Source organism: Nicotiana attenuata, unplaced genomic scaffold, assembly GCF_001879085.1.
Source record: "Nicotiana attenuata strain UT unplaced genomic scaffold, NIATTr2, whole genome shotgun sequence".
Classification (NCBI taxonomy): domain Eukaryota; kingdom Viridiplantae; phylum Streptophyta; class Magnoliopsida; order Solanales; family Solanaceae; genus Nicotiana; species Nicotiana attenuata.
In genome coordinates, this window is record NW_017671787.1 from 170,267 (window position 1) to 192,531 (window position 22,265).

At 39.2% G+C, this 22,265-nt stretch overlaps 1 protein-coding gene across 1 annotated transcript in view; it reads right to left on the reverse strand.

Moving 5' to 3' along the window:
• Window positions 1-16,099: 16,099 nt before the first annotated feature.
• Window positions 16,100-22,265, reverse strand: part of LOC109210213 (U-box domain-containing protein 4-like) — an 8,464-nt gene continuing 2,298 nt past the window's right edge. Inside the window, exons 2-6 of the mRNA XM_019373593.1 lie at window positions 21,697-21,762; window positions 20,213-20,493; window positions 19,861-19,977; window positions 17,303-19,222; window positions 16,100-16,424 (exon numbers count right to left, since the gene is read on the reverse strand). Of these exons, the coding sequence (XP_019229138.1) occupies window positions 16,365-16,424; window positions 17,303-19,222; window positions 19,861-19,977; window positions 20,213-20,488 (2,373 nt within the window). The 5' untranslated portion in view covers window positions 20,489-20,493; window positions 21,697-21,762 and the 3' untranslated portion in view covers window positions 16,100-16,364. The remainder of the gene's footprint in view (window positions 16,425-17,302; window positions 19,223-19,860; window positions 19,978-20,212; window positions 20,494-21,696; window positions 21,763-22,265) is intronic.

Below are 22,265 nucleotides of genomic sequence, written 5' to 3' on the forward strand. Positions count from 1 at the left end.
CACAAGTCAGTTGAGCACATTAACTCGATCAAATCTGACGATATTCTTTTTTATTCAAACAAACAAGCTTAGGACCCAGTTCCGACACCCGAAATTCTCTGCCAGGCATGCTTCCAACCTACGAATACCGCATCAATCACTACACGATGCACCGATACATAATTGCATACCTTTGTTGGATTCACACTGTGCACTTCATAGCTCACATGATAATAATGACATCCTCTGATAACAATAGCCGATATTCCACGAATCCGATGCTCCCAATGCACCTCATGACATATATATGTCTTGTCCCAACCTTTGCAATACCTTCACGATGGAAGAGATGTGTAGAAATTCATAACCATCTGCCAAGTCAACAAATCATTGAGTCTCTACTCCTGACAAGAACCATCACCTCATTCTGAACCAAATAATGGTATTTGCTCTTTGATATACTTTATATAATCCGATCGAACTGATCCTAGATCCAATAATCTTCTCTCACCCAGTACGAACTGCTCGGCAATAAGCCACCCCAGACATGACCAAAAGTCTCATATGATGCCACAATGTGCCAATAGGCTACAAACTCGAACGTGATACATAAGGGAAACGAACTCTAGAAGGGACTACTCAACTCACCTAACTAATATGAACTTTCTTTGGAAAATGGGAAACAAAACACACAAAAATTAGAATATAGAAATCTGTACTCATCATCATGTTGTTGCGGCGTGCAACCCAATCCAAACAACATACCCGTGGTGGCATGCCACCTGATCCACACATTAAACTCACACAAGGAGATACACACCGAGCTAAATTGCTCATTACTACTAAATACCGAATATCGATTGCAAGCACGCTAAGTGCATAATACCATCCCTGGGGAGACAGATAGCGCCATAAGCTACAAATCTCAAGCACAACTGAGGTGTGATATATAATCTGAAGCACAAGAGCCATCCTGCTCACATAACACCATCGCTATGCGGAACCTCAATAAATATGAATTTATCAAGTCGTTTCAAAACTCACACGGCACAATATAGTATTACATGAAATAGCCGACGATGAAATAACATCCAATGCTCGAATAATCCTCCATAAGGAGTTCCATGCCAAAATGAACACATCTGGACTGATATAGAGCATATATTCACATTTAAATCCATTCACATACCTCAAACCGATTCCGATCGCACCGTACTAGGCTAGTAACCTTTCAGGGTCCATAATAACCCCTTTTCCCATAATTCACAAGAACAACCATCATATCCGGAACAAATCTCCACAGTCCACAACCAAATAAACCGAGTGCCCTCCAGGCATAAATTCTCAAATTGGTGATACTACCACATCCTTCATACTTGGTTTAACTCTTCAATCAATCAGGTGACTACATGTCACACTTACACAATCTCCCCGTGGAATACGCTCCCACGACCTTCCACATTAGGTAACTAATCTGCACACTCCTACCGCCGGTCACACTAACGCTGCAAAGCAAATCAAGAATCCATAACCAGGAGGCAAAGCCTCTTTCACAATACACCGATCTCAGGTGATGCTGAAGACAATACCAGCTTACTCTAAACATTCAAATCCTTTCCCTGCTCATCCGAGCTCGTGACATCCTTGCCAACACCGAACCACAACCTCGGGTCCTCACTTTTAATTTCCATACCGGTCAGTGCACCTAACGTGCCAATATGCGAGAGTATAAGAATTTCATCATAACTCCTGAACCATTAATAGGGTATACACCTCATCATACAAAAACCCTTTACTTAACTCATTCCAAGAGAACCATAGCAACCCGCGAGTGAATTCTCAAAACTGTAGATCATGCAAATCCTCAAGTAGTGGTCTAAGCCACCATAACCCTTCCGGGAATTCGCCCCCATATAACGGGCCATAATACTTGAATACTTCCAAATAAAATCAATTACGACGGCCGTCAAACCCCGTACGTACCGTCACAAATCACATGCATAGCTTATTCACGCTGGAGAAACTGATCACCGCCACCATTGTGCCAATTCAACCATGGCTAACCAATCTAACTTCTTCTAGTTCATCCATAACTTGCCTTAGAGATAATAACGACTCCATTCAACCCATAAGAACTCAATCTGCACTCATCCTGAGTGGCCTTGCATCAGGAGACCATGCTGTCTCAAGTACCACGAACCATCTCATACCTTCCTTGTGCGCACATTTGCATCCTCAACTGATACACCCATTCTGATAATCCCTCTACGAATCCGAAGTATGTTTCTCTCATTCACCCAAATGCTACATTGCAAGTCGAAAACATCATAGAACATTCCGAGCCTTTTATCATAATCTGCTACAAAAGCTCGATTAAAAACCATACTGCGGGCTTGAATCCTTACGCACCGCATTTTTAACCTTTGAATTCACTAGGACTGTTTTTGAGAGTCACCCACTCTGGCTTGGTCCCGAATATAATCAACTCCAAGGCTCCGCTGGCACATGACCACCCATCTCCATGGAGCACCCAATTGAATCATTTCGTTGTAAATCACCTCTGAACGGAGCATAAATCCAGAATCTTCCCAAAGCCTGAACATGAGTGAATAAGGCCAACTATAGCACACCTTTATCAATTCCATTGCTCAAATTACCACTTATGTTCTTTTCCCTTAGCTGTAATAACTCACCAATACGCCGATAACCCGAACCTCACAAGTTGATAACCATGCAACCTAATCGTAGGCGGTAGGACCCCCCCACTAGCTTCAAACTACTATTACACAACTCTGGAACCCACCTAGATTCTTTTTTCATTATTGACATGATCTTACACATCCCACCCGCCAAATTCCTCGAAATCCTTCTGTTAGAATTTCATGAACACTTTGAATCTCTAGCAACATTCACATATTCGACTTCTTACTGGATAGTCAGTAAAATCCTTCGCAAAAGCTTCGCCAACCACGCGACCGTTGACCTGCTCACAGGAGATAACCCACTTATGCAAATTACATACCGGCATCTCCCAATGACGCCGAACTGGGTACAATCATTACGACATCCATAACCCATCCTGAGCCCATGTTCATTCGCTAGCTGTACAAGCCCATTCACTCCTCATGGACAACAACTAAAGGTGTGACAATATCTTCCAATTCAAAGTTATATTGCATCCTTCTTCGTATCAAACAACTCCCTTTCTGTTGCATCCAATCTCCCGCCGCATAATAGCCAATATTTCAAATTAAGCCCGTGGACCCAATCACCGTCCACCAAAGTTCCCACATCATTCCAAACTTTCCTCAATGTGTGTAGTTATCCTGCCACCGAACCCATATGCTACTCTGCCACTCTCCCACTTTGGCCAGACATCTCTTCTTTAAGAAACTACTCGACTTCCGCTTATTACACCTGGCCTTCTAGAAATTTAACCACCGCATGACACTTCCTACATGTCCTTCCTCATCCTTTGCTGCTCAGCTGATGCCTTAGATCAAAACCTATCTCGGTAGCACTTGAACCAATAGACCGCTACTAACTTTAAACCCTTCCAAAGATCATCTTTCTAGAGCCGTCAACATCAGAAACACCGATTCAATCCTGAACCACCGCACCCTGCGATCTCTAACAGCCGCTTCTCCAATACTATCTCACAATATCCTGCTCCAAAGGCGAATCGTAGAAGATCATAACAACGGCGAACTCAACACATTCAACAAGGATAATGACACCACATCACAGATGAAAATTCCACCACGCTCGAAAGTACCAAGTCCCGTTACCCCATCAACCCAAACCTGAACGCTTATAGTTTGATTCCCTTCCCTCGCCATCTGTGAATTATGTACTGAGTAGACCTCCTTTAAAGTCATTCATTGCCCCAACACATGGTCAGGTATCCTACCATCACATTAATACTGCGCGATAACCGTTCATAAGCATCATAGCAACCTGTGCATAGCCTTAAAGCTCTCAGAAGTACAGCTACTGAGCTGAAACGATAGAATATCCTTCCGCAAGGCGACAACAATAGCCCAAACAACCACGTAGGGAGAAACATCGCACACCATATCTGTAGTACCATTACAATTAGTCACTTCCCGATTCATAACCAACGCTTCGCGTCACATAATACTGGATGGAAAGGAAATGAAGACATAAGCCCCAAAGGGATCAAATCACATGATGAGGAATCAAGAAGGGAAGTGCTCCTAACAGCCCTGTAGCCTTTCGAAGATAAGTACAGACGTCTCCGTACCAATCTGCAAAACTCTACTAGACTTGCTCATGACTCGTGAGACCTAAGGGAACCTAGTGCTCTGATACCATGTTGTCACGAACCAAAATCCATGAAAGGTCGTGATGGCGCCGGACACCTCGGTCAGGCAAGCCAAAATTAAATAATTAATTAAACTCTCATTTTAATATTTTAGGAACCATAAATTTCCTTTACTTTAATTAGTAAAAAGTAATCTTCACTGAATAATAAAAGTGTTTACAACTTTCAACACTAAATATCCCATAATCACCCCAGAACCCGGTGTCACAAGTGCATGAGTAATCACTAGGAGAATCAAAAGAAATACAATAACTGTCCGGAATACAAATTGGACAGAAAGGAAAATACAATACAGTACTCTGAAGGAGACTCTGCCGGCTGCAGGTCGTCTCGAGAGGAGCAGCTCACCTAAGTCTCCATATCAAACATGTCGCTACGCCTGACTAGGCCACTAGTCATACATGTGCATGTGCAACAAAAATGCACAGCAAGTGTAGTATGAGTACAAAAACAATGTGTACCCAGTAATTATCCCGTCTAACCTCGAAGAAGTAGTAACGAGGGGTCGACTTCGACACTTATTAGTGGTCCAATAATATAACGATAATATACTAAATCGAGGATTTTTATAAGGACGGTTGTAACTCAATAGCATGAAGCAAGTAAACAATTCATTTATTAATAGGAAATTTCCAAATTCATTTTCAACATTTATACATTTACCTCAAGCCAGGGAAGCAATATCATCATCTATAAAATTGCAAGTCAAGCAATACAAGAATGCGCAAATCATGCCGAGATCGTACGGCGCAATCCAATAATATTTAAACTGTGCACTTTTAGAGGGTCGAATGGCTCAAACCATAGATGCATCTATTTAATCTACCGAGGCATTTGGCCCGTTCCACAAAAGATAAACACATTCAAACAGTTCATCAAAGGGAAATCATCTAAGGAAATGGCAATTCCTTTTTTAATAGTCAAGAAAATATTGTTTAGCTTTATTAGAAGTTTATTAACCAAGTTCAATATTATTTAAGCATTTTAAATTGACAATAAGGTTGAAAATGTTACAAGTAAAGCATGTTTTTGGGTCTTACACTACCCGGACTTAAGCATAATAGTAGCTACGCACAGACCCTCGTCACCTCATGCGTACGTAGCCCCCACAAATAGAAGCACATATTTAATTATTTCACCTATGGGGATAATTCCCTCTTACAAGGTTAGAAAGGAGACTCGCTTCGCTCCGAAGTTCCATAACCGGCTTCCTAGCCCTTCCGACGACTCAAACCGTTGATCAACGCTCCAAAACTAGCCAATTAATGGACAAACCAATGAAAATATACCCTAAGGCTTATATAAATTCCCAACTCCGCTTGAAAAGTTGACAAAATCGCCCACGTGCCCAGATTCTAAAAATTTTTGAAGATAAACTTTACCCATCACCCCACGAACTCAAATATATAATTTGTTTCCGATTCCATGCCCAAATTCGTGGTCAAAATCCAAATATACAAGATTCTAGGTTTTCCTCAAAATCCCAAATTTTCCACTAATTTCCATGCTTTAGTCCGTATCTAAACCATGTATTTAACTTATAATGAGTGGGAACAAATTACCTTGACATATATGATGAAAATCTCCACTTGAAGCTCTCAAAAAATCGTCCAACCAAGAGATAATGGAAGAAAAATAGGCCAAACCTCCGTTTTAAACAAGCCTCACTGCCTCCGGGATTTTTGCACCTGCGGTGCAGAGGCCGCATCTGCGGCTCTGGTGCCGCTTCTGCAGCTTGAGCCGCTTCTGCAATGCCTTCCTCCGCACCTGCGCCTTCGCAAGTGCGGTGTCTGGTCCGCTTCTGCCGTCACTGGCCTCCCCTTGCTTGACCGTTTCTGCGAGTCTTTTCCCGCACCTGCGAGCTCGCACCTGCGGCCCTCTTCACGCAGGTGCGGTTACACCAGAAGCCCAGCTGCTTCAGTTCTTCCTCAACTTCAAATTTCCATCCGTTAACCACCCGGAATCCACCCGAGGCCCCCGAGACCTTGTCAAATCATACCAGTCAGTCCCAAAACATAATGCGGACCTACTCGAGGCCTCGAATCACATCAAACAGCGTCGAAATCACGAATCACACCCCTATTCGAGCTTTATGAACTTTAGAACTTCGAACTTCTACATTCGATGTCGAAACCTCTCAAATCACGTCCGATTGACCTCAAATTTTGCACACGTCATATCAACATTACGGACCTACTCCAACTTTCGGAATCGAAATCCGACCCTGATATCAAAAAGTTCACTTCCGGTCGAACTTCTCAAAAACCTTCAAATTTCTATCTTTAGCCAAATGACTCCGAAATGACTTACGGACCTCCAAATCCACTTCTGATCGCGCTCCCAATACCAGAATCACCATACGGAGCTATTCCCAGACTCGGAATACCAAACGGACATCGATAACACCGAAATGCACTTCGACCCAAATTTATGAGATTCTTCCAAAATGCTAACTTCCATAATAGGCGTCGAAACGCTCCCGGGTCATCCAAAACCCGGTCCGGAGATACATCCAAGCCCAAAATCATCATACAAACCTGTTTGAACCTTCAAATTCCGATTCCGAGTCCGTTTACTCAAAAATCTAATCTTAGTCAATTCTTCCAACTTAAAGCTTTCGAAATGAGAATTTTCTCTCCAAATCAACTCCGAACTTCCCGAGATTCTATTCTGACCATGCGTACAAGTCATTTTACCTGGAGTGAATCTACTTATGGCCCCAAACTACTGAACGGCGCGCTAGATCGCAAAACGACCGGTCGGGTCGTTACAAAAATGACATTGATTAGGACTGATAATATTGTTAAGGAAAGGGCGAATACAATTTACGATAATTTTTGTTATAATTTTATAAATAGTGTTACAAAGACTTATGGGTCTATATTGGAAGATATTTTGGGGGTGTTTTACCTTAGGAATGAGAGTTATATAGGTCTTATTTAAGTCAATGTGTGTTGATAGTGTATTAAAAGCTTGAGTACAAGTATGGGTGATAGCTTCTTGTGTGTATGTTCAGTATTTTTGGAAGAAGATTGGGTGGATACCATCCGAACCAGGGGCCTTAAGAGGTTTGAAAGTTTTAATAGCTTTGGTAATTTCAGTTATTGAGAGAAGCCTAGTGAGAGCTATTTTGTCCTGTTGTGAAAGGATATTTAGTCTGCTTAGGTTAGTGTGTGTCAAATATATACATGATTCCAGATCTGTTGTGTAGATGTTTAAGAAGTGCTTTACAATAACATCATTAATTCCTTTGGTGTCAAAAGTCCAGTTTTCCAACAGTGTCGTTAAGTCCTAGCCTACTTCTCTGGATAGTTGAGAGGTGGAAGCATTTTGTATTGGCATCCCCGTTGTATATCCATTGGACTCTTGATTTTAACTTCCAAAAATCTTGTTCATTTTGGAGGATTAGGTTATAATCATGAATAAGGCTGTCCTCAAGAGTAATGTGGAAATTGGTCTTATACTGTGGGTCCATGTCCTGGAGCCCCCGTATACGTGCTAAAAGAAGTCTATTTTTTTAAAGATATTCCCAAAAGTGGACCGTTCCATTCTTCCACGTGTTCTGTAAAAGAGGTGATAGCATGCATGTAATTTGTATTGTTGTTCTAGTGTTATTTTACAATGTTTGTGAAAAATGGGTGACTAAGCCACATTGTTTCAAAGCGAACAAAGGGTGTAGGTTTATTAATAGTTTTTGTCAGACTTAGCATTAGTGGGCAGTGATCCGAATGTTTACGAGGCAGGTGTGTGATAGTCGCGTTAGGGAAACCCAGTCAGAATGCTCATAAATTTGGTGCTGTCATTGTTTCCTTCTATTTGTCCATGTGAAATATGGGGCCACAAATCCAATTCAATCATATTAATGGTGTCGAGGCAGTTAAGAAAAGCAGTGCTTCAACTCTTATTTATGGGCCTTCCTCCAAACTTTTCGTAGGCAGCTGTGACTTCATTAAAGTCTCCACATAGTAGCCACGGGTAGGTATTATTTTTTGCTACTATTTCCAGGTTATTCCAAAGAATGTTTTATTTGCTAGTAAGGTGCTGACATAAACTAAGGAGAGCAGCCAAGGGTGTTGAGTTACTACTGACATGTATGTTTGCATGGATTTCCTGGTCTGTCACAGCTACTGGGTCCATCTCCAACTCTTCATGCTTCCACATAAGGACAGCTCCACCAGAGTAGCAATCTGCACTAATTTCAAATAAATCAGTGAAACCAATAAATTCGATGAGGTCATAATGGCTTTGCATGCATTTTTCAGTAAGGCAGATGATGGATGGGTTGTTCTAGTCCACAAGGTCTTTGAAATTGCGCCTGAATTCTTGGTTGTTGCAGCCTCTACAGTTCCAAATGAGTATCTTCATTTTGGGTTCATTTGTTATACGTGAGTTCTCACCCGGGGCCAGTGACATACGCAGGTGCGCAACTAAGTGATCCTTCTCATTGGGTGTCGGCAATGGCAATTCTTCCTCCATCAGTGTGGGGAGAATCTGAACTACATATTTGTGGAGGATCGAGCAGGGGTAGGTGCGGATGTTCACTGCTATGCAAAGCACATTTTTAGGAACTGTGATGAAATATGTTTTTTCTCTGTTTCGTGAAGTATTTGTCGACAGTGATTCCCGTAGAGTGATGTGTTACAACATTTGATCTAGGATGTTTCGTGCTTGCACTCCTTGGTTCATTAAATTGATTATGTCTACCTCCGGATTCAAAGGGGATAATGGCGCTGCTGGTAATGTCTTCATAGTTGTTGCCTCCTGTGCCTCCACTTCGATATCCAGGTTTGCCGGTAGTTGTAGTTCCTTCGTGTCCGGTGATGAGAGCAACCAAGTGTTTGGTGGGGGTGTAGGAATTTGTTGTTCCTCCTGGGCTTCCATGGTGATCTGAACCTCCAATGGTTGTTGCGTCTGTGGTTGCTAGTAGATCCCCTGCATTTGTTGTTGTCATTCAGTGGCTTCTGTAAGGTGGTTTACCATCTCCAATGCTAACATCTCCATGTTCTGCAAGGTTTCCAATCGCACTTCTATGTGGGGTTCCCAATCCTGTAGTTGGTTGACGATGTCCTGTGTGTTCTCTAGGAAGAACCAGACATGCTGCTGTAATCCCACTACATCCAAGCCAGGGGTCGGTGGCGGGTGATGTGTTGTAGGAACTGGCATCACTAGGAAGACTGTTGTTTGTAAGTAGTACTTTGTTGTTTGGAAGTGGTTGTGGTGGTATGGAGGGTGTTGGTGGATCTCACTCATGTGCGGTGGGAACTGGTGGCAGTAGCGTTGGTTGGGACGTTGATAGTAGTGGCAATACATTTTTGGTAGAGGTGAAACGGAGATTGGTTCTATGGAAGGGAGTGAGGGGAAAAAGATAAAGTGGCCGGCTGGAAGGGGGTTTCTTGGGCTTGTGGTGAGGTGACTGATGGGAAGGGATTGGGTGAGTGATGGATGTGAAGAGTCTTGGCAGCGTGAGTGATAGTGTGGGTAGTATGGAGGGAGTAGTGATGTTTTAAGCGTCAATACCACACAAGAGGGGGGGTGATTTGTGTGGTACCCAATTTTCGCTTAACTGAACTATAGAAGAACCTGGTTCTTCTAGGTGCTCCAACTACTACTGTTTGCGGAATAATAGATACTGAAAATGAAGAACACAGATATTTTACGTGAAAAACACCTGGCTCAAAAGGTGAAAAAACCACGACCTACTACTCAGTAGGATTTTCCCAAACTTTCACTAATATCACTGAGCCAAAACAGCATTTACAAAAACTCTTTATAAACCTAAGGATTAACTCTAATCCCGTTGTGGCACACAGCCTCAACTGTTGTGACAACTTCAAGTTAGCTATAACTTGAACACTCTAGGTACCTAATACAATTGCTTCTATGAAAGCTGAAAGGTACAATTTTAAATCACCTACTACAATTGAACTAGAATAAAAGATAGACACAATGTAACTGGTTCTTCTATCTCGTTCAAGTAGCTTCAGGAGTGCACACTCAAATCACACATAAATTGCTTGAAAAATCGCCTTGCTCTTTTGCTCTCAATTTAGTTTAACTTCTGCGTATGTGCATTACCTGTAAAAGAGAACAACACTGACATTTAATAGGTTAGTGATCAGAGTTCGATTGGGACTCAGTTGTTGCTCTTCTATCGTAAAAGAGTTCATGATGATCTCAAACTCTTACACTATCTTTATCCTAGATTGTGTTCTCTTCATATAAGGAGACTTTCTCTCCTTATCTAATATGCAACCTTTTCGATCAGATCAGGAGATATTGCTGCTTGATCAGTAGGACTTATCTCCTTCACGTGCCTCTCACATGTATAGATTGATCATGACTGTGCTTCACAAGATAGACCTGGTCCATGACTGAGTTCTTTTGTCAATCTTCAAAACTTCACCTGTTCTTGGGCCAACAAGTAGGCTTCATAATTGGATATGATTTCATGTAGAGTAGTCTTTCTAGAAGGAGTATTTGGGGTGTTGTCGTTAGTAATAGAAATGTGTGAGTTATTGCCGCATGGAGTATTGTGCATGTGTCCTTGAGTACCTTTGGGTGTTCCTTTTTTTGTATTGTTGTTGTTTGCTATAGTCTGAATTTTTGAGGGCATATTAGAGGTACTAGCTGAAAAGGCGGATTTTGTTTGTGGTACAGGTGGTGGGCAATTAGATGTTTTGGCTGAAAATAGAAATAGGTGTTTTCTTGGTTTTGATTGTTGATGGCGATGAAGGCGATGGTGATGGGATTTCGATGTCAGTTTTCTCTTTCTTCTGTTTTGGTAGTTTATTTTCTAAATCCAGTTGACTAAAGACTGTGAATTAGTTTTTTTGTGTAAGGATAGTTGACTCTTGAGATATTATAGAGGTGGAATAGGGAGCAGATGTCTTTATCCCCAAGTTTAGAGTGTCTCTAGTTGTTGAGGTAGTAGGTGTCATGATGTAAGTGTCTTTTCCTATATTGTTTTCTTTTTTTACCATCAATTTTGTCGACAGTTTTTGCTTTTTGACTTTCCCAATCCTTTTTTTCATTGTTATTAATGTTCTTTTCTCTTTTTTGCTTTTCTTCTTCTTTTTCTTCTTCTTTTGAAGTTGGAGCGGTGTATGTTGGAGTATGACATTGTCTTCCACTGTTCAGATGCTCTTTCTGGTTTGTCGCTTTCCTTAGTCGTTGCGGAAGTTGTTGCCTTATGTGGGCATTGGTATGGGTTGTGTCCCAGGCATCTGCATATTGTGCACAGTGGGTTGGTGTCTTTGTAGTGGACATCCTGCAGGTGTTTTCCAATCATGACATTTCTTGGTAGTGGTTTCCCTAGTGGCGCAAGGATACATAACTGTGCATATCTTCCCCTAGTCGTGTTGGCTGTGCAGCTGTCAATCTTCAAAACATCGCCAATCTTTTGGCCTATTTTTCAGTATTTCAAGGTCATAGTATTCTGTGGGTAGTTCTTGAAGTCGTATCCAGGTGGTGGAAAAATTGATGTGGTTTGCGTTTGGGTTGAATTTTGGTTTCCATTTTCTGACCGTAAGGTACTGTGATCCAATAAATCAAGGTCCGTGGTTGATGATTCTTAGGTAGTGGTCGGTGGAAGAGATCTTTATAAGGTAGTAATTATTTCCCAGGTCAATTAAGTTTAGGGATTTAGATGAGTTCTAGGTTTTGTGGATCTTGGTTCGTAGCAAGTTGTACCCCATACCTTTCCCCAGTAGTTTAATGATTATGGACCGTTTCCAGGGTTCATATAGTCCGGTTCTGTCCTCAACTGTGATGGGTATGTAGTTCGAGTGATTTGATGGGTTAGTTTTCTTCTTCTAAGGTAAGTATACTAAAAAGTGTACAATCAAAATCCATGGGAGTAAAAGTTTGTTTGTTGGTTACGGTATATCTGTAACTTGTTTCCATAAAAGGTCTGTGTGTACTGCGTGAGAGGAGGTCCTCTTCTTCCTTGGTTGTGGTGCTGTTGTCCATCATGACCTGCTATGTTGCTGCAATGGCTTTTATTACCTTGCGTAAATTTGCTTCAAATATTGCATAGATGTGGTTGTCGTTTGATTGATGTGTGAAGTAAGTATTGTTGATAAGATTTGTTTGGATTTTTTGTGATTTGGTGGTTTCTCTCTCTAAAAGGTTAGAGAGAAGTGAGAGAACCCAAATATTCTTAAGTTCTTCAAATTGCCAACTTCCGGTAAATAGTGTTGAATTCTTCTAGGAACCTCCAAAACTAAATTCGAAAATATGTACAAGTCCAAAATCATCATACGTATCGGAACAATCAAAACCCGATTCCAAGTCCCTTTACCCAAAAGTCAAATCTTGGTCAACTATTCCAACTTAAAGCTTCTAAAACGATAATCATTCTTCCAAATCAATCCCAAACCGCTCGAAAACTAAAAGCAACCATACACGCAAGTCAAAATACATAATATGAAGCTACTCAAAGTCTCAGACCGCCGGATGAAACGCTAAAGCTTAATACGACTGGTTGGATCGTTGTAGGAATGGGCAATCGATTTATCTCTTTGTTGTTTTCTTACAGACTAACCAATAGGTTGAATAATTAATGAACGTTTTACTGTAGGTTTAATAATCAACTTAATTACAACAACAACAACAACAACAACAACACCAACAACAACAACCCAGTGAGATCCCACAAGTGGGATTTGGGGAGGGTAATGTGTACGCAGACCTTACCCCTATTTCGGAGGAGTAGAAAGGTTGTTTCCGGTAGACCCTCGACACAAGGAGGGAGGAAATAATCAACCTAATTAAACCACCACTTTTTACCGTAAGGGGCATGGCTCAATCTTCCCAATTTAGCTCCAATTTTTCTCCTTTGGTCTCATTTATGAAGAGCATTACTTCATTTATCTTCTCTTTTTATTTTCCATTTTATATTCTCTTTCATATACATCCAGCCAATCTTTGTTTGTACAATGGAATGGACCATCGATTTATCTCTCCATTGTTTTCGTATAGACTAATGAATAGTTTCAATAATCAATGAACGTTTTCTTTTCCATAAATCAAGATATTATGTGAATTAATATATTATTGAATACAAATACTCATATACCAAAAAAAATGGTCTAATTGCTACAGTTATGATATACCAAATTCAAATGGTGCCGGCTGAAAGGTAAGGCGAGTAAAGTAACACCTCTTAGGCCCCCCAATGTTTGCGGCTCCATTTTCACTAGGAGGTCTATGAATTATTATTTTTTATTAAAAAAAAATAGTATTGTACAAAGTAAAAAGGTATTGCTTTAATTGATTTGTTGTTGGTGTTGACCCCGTATGAGAATATATTTTGTTTTCTATTTAGTGATAAACATTTGGGTTCACTAGATAATCAAAATATGTGGAAAAATATTTTGTTAACCTTGAAAGTTCCTTAAAACATGGTAAGTAGTCACTTAATTTGATATTGATAGTTTAAACTTAATTTCCAAATAAAAAGTTTTAAGAAAATAGACATCAAATAAAATATATACAAAAAAAAATTATGAATAAAATTAAAGCCTCTCAGCAAGATTTGGCTTTAGGCCATCAACTGCATTAAGCCGCCCCTCAATCCAAACATCTGATTTGGAAAATACAAGTTCAGTAAGCAGCTAACAGTGGTATCTAAATATTTGAAATCTAACGAAAATCCAAATATTAATATAGTGTACTTATATTTAGGATGGCAATGGAACAGGGAAACAGCAGGGCAGGGCATGAGAATATTTAAATGGGGTCGGGCCGGGCAAAACCTGATTTTTGAAAAACCTTTATTCCTTACTTTGGTGTTTATGACTTGTGAGTGTTACAGACTAATCCCCAACTTAAGAGTTTTTGACTGAAAAGTGTGAACCAACTTTTCTTATACTAATATAATTTTCAAAAAACCTTAAGAACATAAACCATATAAAAATATTAATATTATTACCAAAAAGCATTAGAGCACTAATTTTTACTGTCTCGTCAAAAATTATTCGTACTTATATTTACTTGTTAAATCAGTAACCAATCTATTGACTCTAGCTCCTTCATACATACACGCCTTTAAAATATAAAACTTCTTTCTTAATTAGTAAATAAAGAATTTGGTGAACTGATGAATAAAATGAAGAGAAGAAGTATTAGAGAGCCAATTTCAGATACTTAGCTATCATTAGAAAATGGAATATAGAGCTCCAATAAAATAAAATACAACATTGCAAAGTGCAACAAAAAAAAAGGAATTTTTAACCCTATAGAAAACCTTAGTACCCTATTTATTTCAAATAAATATCATTTTAAAATATTACATCCTATAGATACCTTTTATACTTTATAGCCAAATATCTAATTATAGTTACATCCTACATTTAAGGCACCATATATGCTAAATAATATTTTTCTCTCTCCTTTTTAGTCTTTTCTCTCACATAATCACCGTAAAATTGACTAACCACGTTCTCTCTCTCTTTTTGCATACACTTTACTCTTTCTCCCTCAACCCACGATTCATACCTCTTCTTCCACCCAAATTCTCTAGTTCTCCTCCATTATCACTCCATTACAATCGCTTAGGGTAAGTTTAATTCGTTGTTTTTATAGACGAAAAGCAATTGGTTCAACTGTAGCGGCTCGATTCTGCATGGCAGTGGTCGTCGAAGTAGGGTTCACAGCTTTTGCGTAATTCATGGCTTCGTTTGTGGGATTTGAGGGTTGGGGATTGTTTGTAGTTGTTGTAGGAGGTTGGGCAGATGTGTTAGGGGGGCTGACCAGCCGGAATTAATGGCTGGCCGGCGAAGCCATAAGGCTGTTTCTCTCTCTAGATCGCCCAAATCGCCTATTTGTATTCAGTTGTATTCGAATGTATATTTCAGCTGTATTCACATGTATTCAGCAGCATTCATTTATATATTTTAGATGTATTAAAAAGTTACGCGTATTCTCTTGTATTCAGTTTTAATCAGTTGTATTTGACTATTTTATTCAGCAGTAGTTAGTTGTATTCAAGTGTTTAATACAACTGTATTCAGTTGTATTCAGTTGTAATTAGTTATATTTAACTATTTTATTCAGCAGAAGTTAGTTGTATTTTATTGCATTCAAGAGTTTTATTCAGCTGTATTCAGTTGTATTTTGTTGTATTCAAGTGTTTTATTCAGATGAATTAAGTTGTATTTTGTTGTATTCAACTGTATACAGTTCTACTCAACTGTATTATTCATATGTATTTCTCTTTATTCAGCTATAATCTTTATTATGTATCTTTAACATACAGATTAATGAGGGATCATTTTAGTTCGTTGAGTTAAATTAGGAGAATATCATGTGATTTGATTTCCTTCCGTTTTTAACCGGTTTAACCTTCCAGATTTTGCGCAGATACGTTACTGTATTTAACGTTAATGCCGCTTGAATACAGCTAAATACATGTCAAACTTAGCTGGAATTTCACTTTTTACGCCTATTTTTTTGGTTGTATTAATGAATACAACAGCTTAAATACATGAAATACATTGTATAAAAACATAAAAGGTATCTATAACACGTAATATAGCAAAGGGTATCTATAAATGGCTAATTAGACCTAAAAGATGGTGCTTTATGAAAAATTCTCAAAAAAAAAAAAAGCCTAAATGGGGGCAAGGCAGGGCTTAATAGGGCGGGCAGGGTAAATAATTTAAAAATGCAAAATAGGACCGGGCGGGTCAAATGTTTAGCAGGTTAAAGCTTGCCTTGCTCCGCCCCAATTGCCATCCCTACTTATATTTCTAAGTAAAGAAAGAATAGTTGTCATCTACCGATCTCACCATTGTAAAATTACCAAGGCTGCAATCAGCAATTTCTTGCTCGTCTAAAATTTTCTCCACGTTTACATACAAAGCTTTTCAGGTAGAATCATCTGAGCCTCCAACTAATTTTCTTTTGTAGATATCATAAATCTGGGAAACATTCTAGGAACCATGATCCCCACATACAGTATTTATAACATCAAATTTACACACATCATTTTATCAGTTAAATAAAAGAAAAGTATGTGCCTGAATGTTGAATATATAAATCAACCTCTTCCTGCATTACCATGCCGTTGATTTCGGAAATAGCTAAGAAGTTGTTGAGCCTGCATGTAGCCACAAGAGTAAAATTTAGACATACCCAAAATACAAAAGGGTTAGATTGATAACACACGTATTAGAACTCAATGCAAGGGGAACCCTTTCAAGTTAATTAATATTAAGTCATTAGAGTGCTTTAAAGGGACAGTGATCGAGCTTAAAAGTCCAATTGAAGGAGCAATTTAGTCAAGGAATATTTTGGTCATTTTTGTAATTAGTTAATAGCTACTATAACTAGTGACATTTAGGGTTTATTTCATTAGTTAGCTTATGATGAAGAACAAGGATACTCATTGCGAGTGTAGGGCTCGTCTCATTTCTCTTCAATGACGTCTAATTTTTGTATGAGTCATTTCATTTCTCCCTTGGATTATACTTTGTTAGTGGATGTTAATTTAGTTTTTTCCAAGTTCATTGCTTACTAGACGTTTACTAGTTGCATTCAATACTTAGTTTAATCATTTCTCTCTTCTATCCTTGATTAGTGATTATTAGTGTGATTTCAAGGGTTTAGCTAATTTATGGTTAAGTTCTTGTTATTCCTCAACCCTTATCCCTAATTCATCTATCACTTCTATTGCTTTATATTCCAAATTCAAGGTTTTATTATGGGGTTTGATTGATTGATATTCAATTTCCTTAAATCTTCCTGAGTTGGTTGTTATCATAAAGTTTATACACACTGATAGCATACTGAATTTTTATGCTACCAGTATAATTTAACATGTTATAACAGGTTATTTACTCTATTTTCCAAGTTATCATATTACTTCTTTTATAAAGAGTTACTTGTTATTTGCTGGATAACTTAACCTAATGGTGCAAAAAGAGATAGTGCAAAGAAATTAAAGAAACAAAATGGATGAAGTTTCTGGCATCAAACCTTTTCTCTTGCTCTTGGGGTCCCGGACTGCGACAATGCCACTAATGGAGGTACAGCTCCTTCCTGGAGAACCATGTTGCAGAACCTGCTACTGTTAGTGCATAGTTGCAAGAGAGCAGCTGCTGCGTTCTCTTTACCCCTTGCGGAGCCCAGCTCAACAACCTCAACGAGAAGAGGAATCCCTCCTTCCTGACCAATTTCTGCTCGTCCCTCGGGAATGGTAGCAAGGTTGGACAAAACTGCAACAGCCTTGTCAACCATCCCAGTAGCAGGGTCCATCAACTCTACGAGATACTTTACTGCACCAGCCTGTATTATACGAGACTTGTTCTCATGAAGTATTGACAAGTTAAATAAAGCTGTCGCTGCGTCTTTCTTGCCCCTTGGAGTTCCATTTCCCAATAAATCAACAAGAGGTTTGATTGCTCCAGACCTCCCAATCTTCATCTTGTTTTCCTCCATCACGGAAAGGCTAAAAAGAGTAGCAGCAGAATTTTCTTTGGCCTCGGCGCTCCCTGTCTGGAGGACATGAATCAGAGGTTCAATTGCATCAGCATTTGCAATGGCACACTTGTTGTTGTCATTAATTGACAAGTTGAGAAGTGCAGTAACAGCATCTTCCTGTACTTTCATGTCTTTTGAGTGAAGTAGGCTAACCAACGAGGTGATAGCGCCACAATTTGCAATTACCATACGGTTATCCATATTATGCTTGGCAAGTAACCGGAGTTCAGCTGTAGCATTTCTCTGCATGTCAAGGGAAGTGCTCTTCAACTCCTCAATCAACTTTTTTACTTGCTCCTCAACTTCTGAAAGATCAGCCCTTCTTTCAACTGTAGCGGAAGAAACTATTCTTGGAAACCTCTCGGTTGGTCTGCGCCAGATCAGTTGATTACGAGGTCTCATCTCTGGTGTAGATGGAAATTCTGGCTCCTTTGGAAGGACAGAAGCAGCAGGCTTGGAATCCAACCCAACATCCCCTGAAGCAACAGATGCATCTTCTGACAACTTGTTTCCATCACCAGGAATTACAGGGGAAAAGTTTGAATTAGAAAGCGTGCTGGGTGCCGAGGTTGTTCGATTATGACCCAGAGGGAACTGGTCATCAGCTACTAATGTACTATGACCATGTGAACTTATCTCTCCGGAGTGGGCCATCCGGTCTTCACTCTTAATACGCATCCTTTCAACATCAAAAGCAAGAACATTACCACCAACTCCAGGTAAAGATTCCTCTGAAGAGGAGCGGGGATGAGATGGAGATGATTCTTCTCTTTGGCTTTCAGTTAATGAAATCAAACTCTTTCTCGGAGAACCTGAAGATTGCGTGGAGTCTGGTGACACAGATGGCTGGTTCAAGCTCAAAGACTTCATGGGATCAGGAAGCTTTACATTGTTTATTTCGCACCAGTTTGCGATAAGTGCCTTAACAGTGTAATTAGGAATGAGATTTGTATGTCCCAGAGTTTGCCGTGTCTTGGGGCAAACAGTGAGGCCAAGATCAATCCATCTCCTTATAAAAGCTCTCTCATAGGTTTGACCAGAAGCAACAATTACAGGGTCAGTCATCAACTCAAGTGAAAGAGGACAACAAAAATCAGGAGGTATTGGCACAGCGGTACAGCTCTGGGACTGTTTTGTGGTGACAAAGCAATCGTGCATATGAGAAACAAGAGTTATCATTTGCTCAATATATTCAACTTCTTCACTCTTTTCCGCTTGTTCAGCATTCTCTTTCAATTTTTCAAGGGCCACGAGTTCAATCAAAAGCTCTTGGTTTGAGTTCAAGCTTAGGCAATCAGCAATTTTGGCAAAGCTATCTGAGCTGGTTCCCAAGCCTTCCACTTGAGCTTTAATAACCTTCGTGATTGTCATTGATATCATTTCATAATCTACATACTTAATTTTCAGTATATAGAGCTGCCATCCAAACAAAAGACATCCACGTTAAAAATGGGGGAAATTGACAAACACAATGAAGAAAGAGAGATAGATAGATAGAGAGAGACAGAAAGAGTAGGGAGGAAGATTTCACAGCAGGGTCAGATGAATGAAACTCTAAATTGCTCGGACTCAGGTGTGGATCTAGAGGTCGGCTCCTTCATGATTTAAATTTTAAGATTCAGGGTACAGATCCAGGTACGGATATAGGTGCAGGGACGACTAAAAGTAATTCAAATATCTAAAAATACACTTCTAGAAATATGTCTAAATTATGAACATTACGTGGAAAAACTTACAAGGTATTCCAAGAAGAGAAAATATTGATCAAGAGGAGAATCCGAGAAGGAGATAAAAGGAAAAGGACTGACATAGATATTTCTATATACAAGGTGTTCCATTTTCTTCAGTTTCAACCCTAACTTTTGCTTTGATTTGTTTCTGTCCTGAATTTCTCCGTCGATTTTGGCCAAAGTACCCAAAAGCGGTTGACCAGATCCGCTACGGATCCCACACCCACGTCGTGTCGACACGGGTGCGTCACCAAAGTGAAGAGCCCGAGCAACTTAGAAGAAAACTAAAGGGATAGAAAGAACAGACATGTTCTTAGTTCCTACCTCAAGAGTTGTCAAAGTTACATCAGCAGGAAGGCTTTTATGAGAAGATTTAAGAAACTCAAGTATTTCCAGGCTACATGATCGAATTTTTCCAATCAATGGTTCAGCTTGCAGGACCTACATATCATCCAAAATCAAAACATCAGCAAGAAAGATACTATACAATTTAGCTGAAAATACTGAAAATGTGTTACATGTTAGTCATGAAGATTATATGAGCACAAAAAGAAACAACAATAGAGTTTTCTTTAATTTTAAAAGTTGTAAGTACTATTAAGTGCAGACTGTAATAAGATAATCTGCTTATTGAAGACATGAAAGTTATGACAAGAGGATAGATCTCCAAACGTACAAAATAGACTTTACTGCACAGCGGTTCCCAGGTCTCAAATAGCTCCCTCAGTTCATCAACACATTGAGCCAGCCCAGCAAATGCTTTCAGAAGCAGCTCACCAGAAGCAGCTTCAACATCAACGATGGCGTCAAAAATCGGCTTTACAAGCTTCAGTATATCCTCAATCTTACAATAATATCTACGAACCAGTTCACCACTTATGTGATCACTTGATGATAAATGGGAAAAACAGGAGATATTGTTGAGAAGCACTTTTAACAATGATATCTCCATTCCACCTGGTCAATTAGAATCAAAGTCCTCAGTAAACCAAATCAATAATATACACCAAGATTATACACTTCAGTTGAATCACAGAGGATAAAATGGATAAATTATCTCTTCAATTCAGGAGATAAGAAAACTGATCTGCAATCTATGCCAAAAATTAAGAGAAAATTAAGTCGCAATATTGTATAGAAGCACTTTAGCTAAATCACTAGCTGAGAATTTCCAGGAATACAGCTGATTCTTATCTTTAAAACACTCATTCAGATAAGGATATCTGACATTCTAAAAGGATTTAAAATTTGTTCGTTTGAGCCAAAAAAAAAAAGTATATTTCAAAGACACAAGTGTCACGAGGAAGATGATCAGTGTTTGGTCATGCTCATAAGTTTTTTTCTTAAGTTTGTTCATAATCTTAATGTGTTCTCATATCACACTTTTAGCGAAGCTACTCTTGGACTTGGCCACTCTGGACTAAACGTGCTCCCTCATCCTTCTCTATGTGTTACATTTTATTTCCCAGAGTTCCTCCCTTGCTTTTTTCAGTAATTTACTAATAACGTGTCTCCTCCTCAATTCTGTACTACACTACCTGTTTGAGTTAAATACTCTGAAGATGTATCCTTAATGTAACATTTATGCCCATTACATTATTTGTATGAGCCATGTTATTAGAGTGCATAACAGGGAAGACGGACAACTTCACTGAGTATCAAAAAAATAAAAGTCTAAAAGTCATACAAATATGAATATTAACACATTTATTGCACAAGCATATTTACAAAGAAAAGGAATATCCACTACGCAAATTTAGCAGTTATGCAGATTTAGCAGTCCCCACTTGTGGGATTTCACTGGGCAGTTGTTGTTGCAGATTTAGCAGTCATGTTGGAACTACATCAAGGTTACAACAACAAGGACAATCAAATTGTATATTTGTTACAACTTGTCCATGGGATTAACAACATCATACATGAAAAATGACATTTCGAAGTGATTGCTGAATAGAGGTAAATAATGTTGTATCGAAGTTAATGTCGCCTCGAAGGTCCAATATATCCATAATATGAATGTGGTAGAACTGTACATAATAAGATGAATATACGATAATACAAGATTGGACCACTAGAGATAATCACAGCCGACAAATGGTGCAAGTAGTACACATAGAAGATAAAATATGAGAAGGTTGCCTGAGTTAGTCCATGTCTAACCTCTAGATGCACGGGTTAAGGGCAACGATACGATGATTGACAGTGTTAAAACAGGACAAGATTGGCCTAAAATCAGAAAGAGCAAAGTTATGTCAAAAGACCTAAAACTCATTTGAAATCAACGCAGACTAAGCTAAGAACATAATGTAATGGAAAAAAAAGAATCTATATAACAATATTCACTAGTTGGAACTAAGGAATTAGGATCAGTTGTTATTACACTTACATAAGGCCTGGTTTGTCAGAACATCAGGTTACTTATACAGCCATGTGAGAATGAGTATGAGATCTAGAGAGCCCTCTTTTCTTGAATCTTCTATCTAGTCGAGACGTGACCTTTAAAGTCAATATTACCACACTTACGGGGAAGGGAAATAACACATCTCCTGAACCCAAAAATTATAAATTCCTGTTCCGTACTTTTACTGAGAACTTCATGCTCCACATGAGAAATACCATGGAAGATTTTGTTGCGTTGTTGTAACTTTAATATCTGAATGGAGAATATTTCTGTCAAATTAGGGTCAAGCATCTAATTCAGCAACCTCACCCCCCCCCCCCCCCCCCAA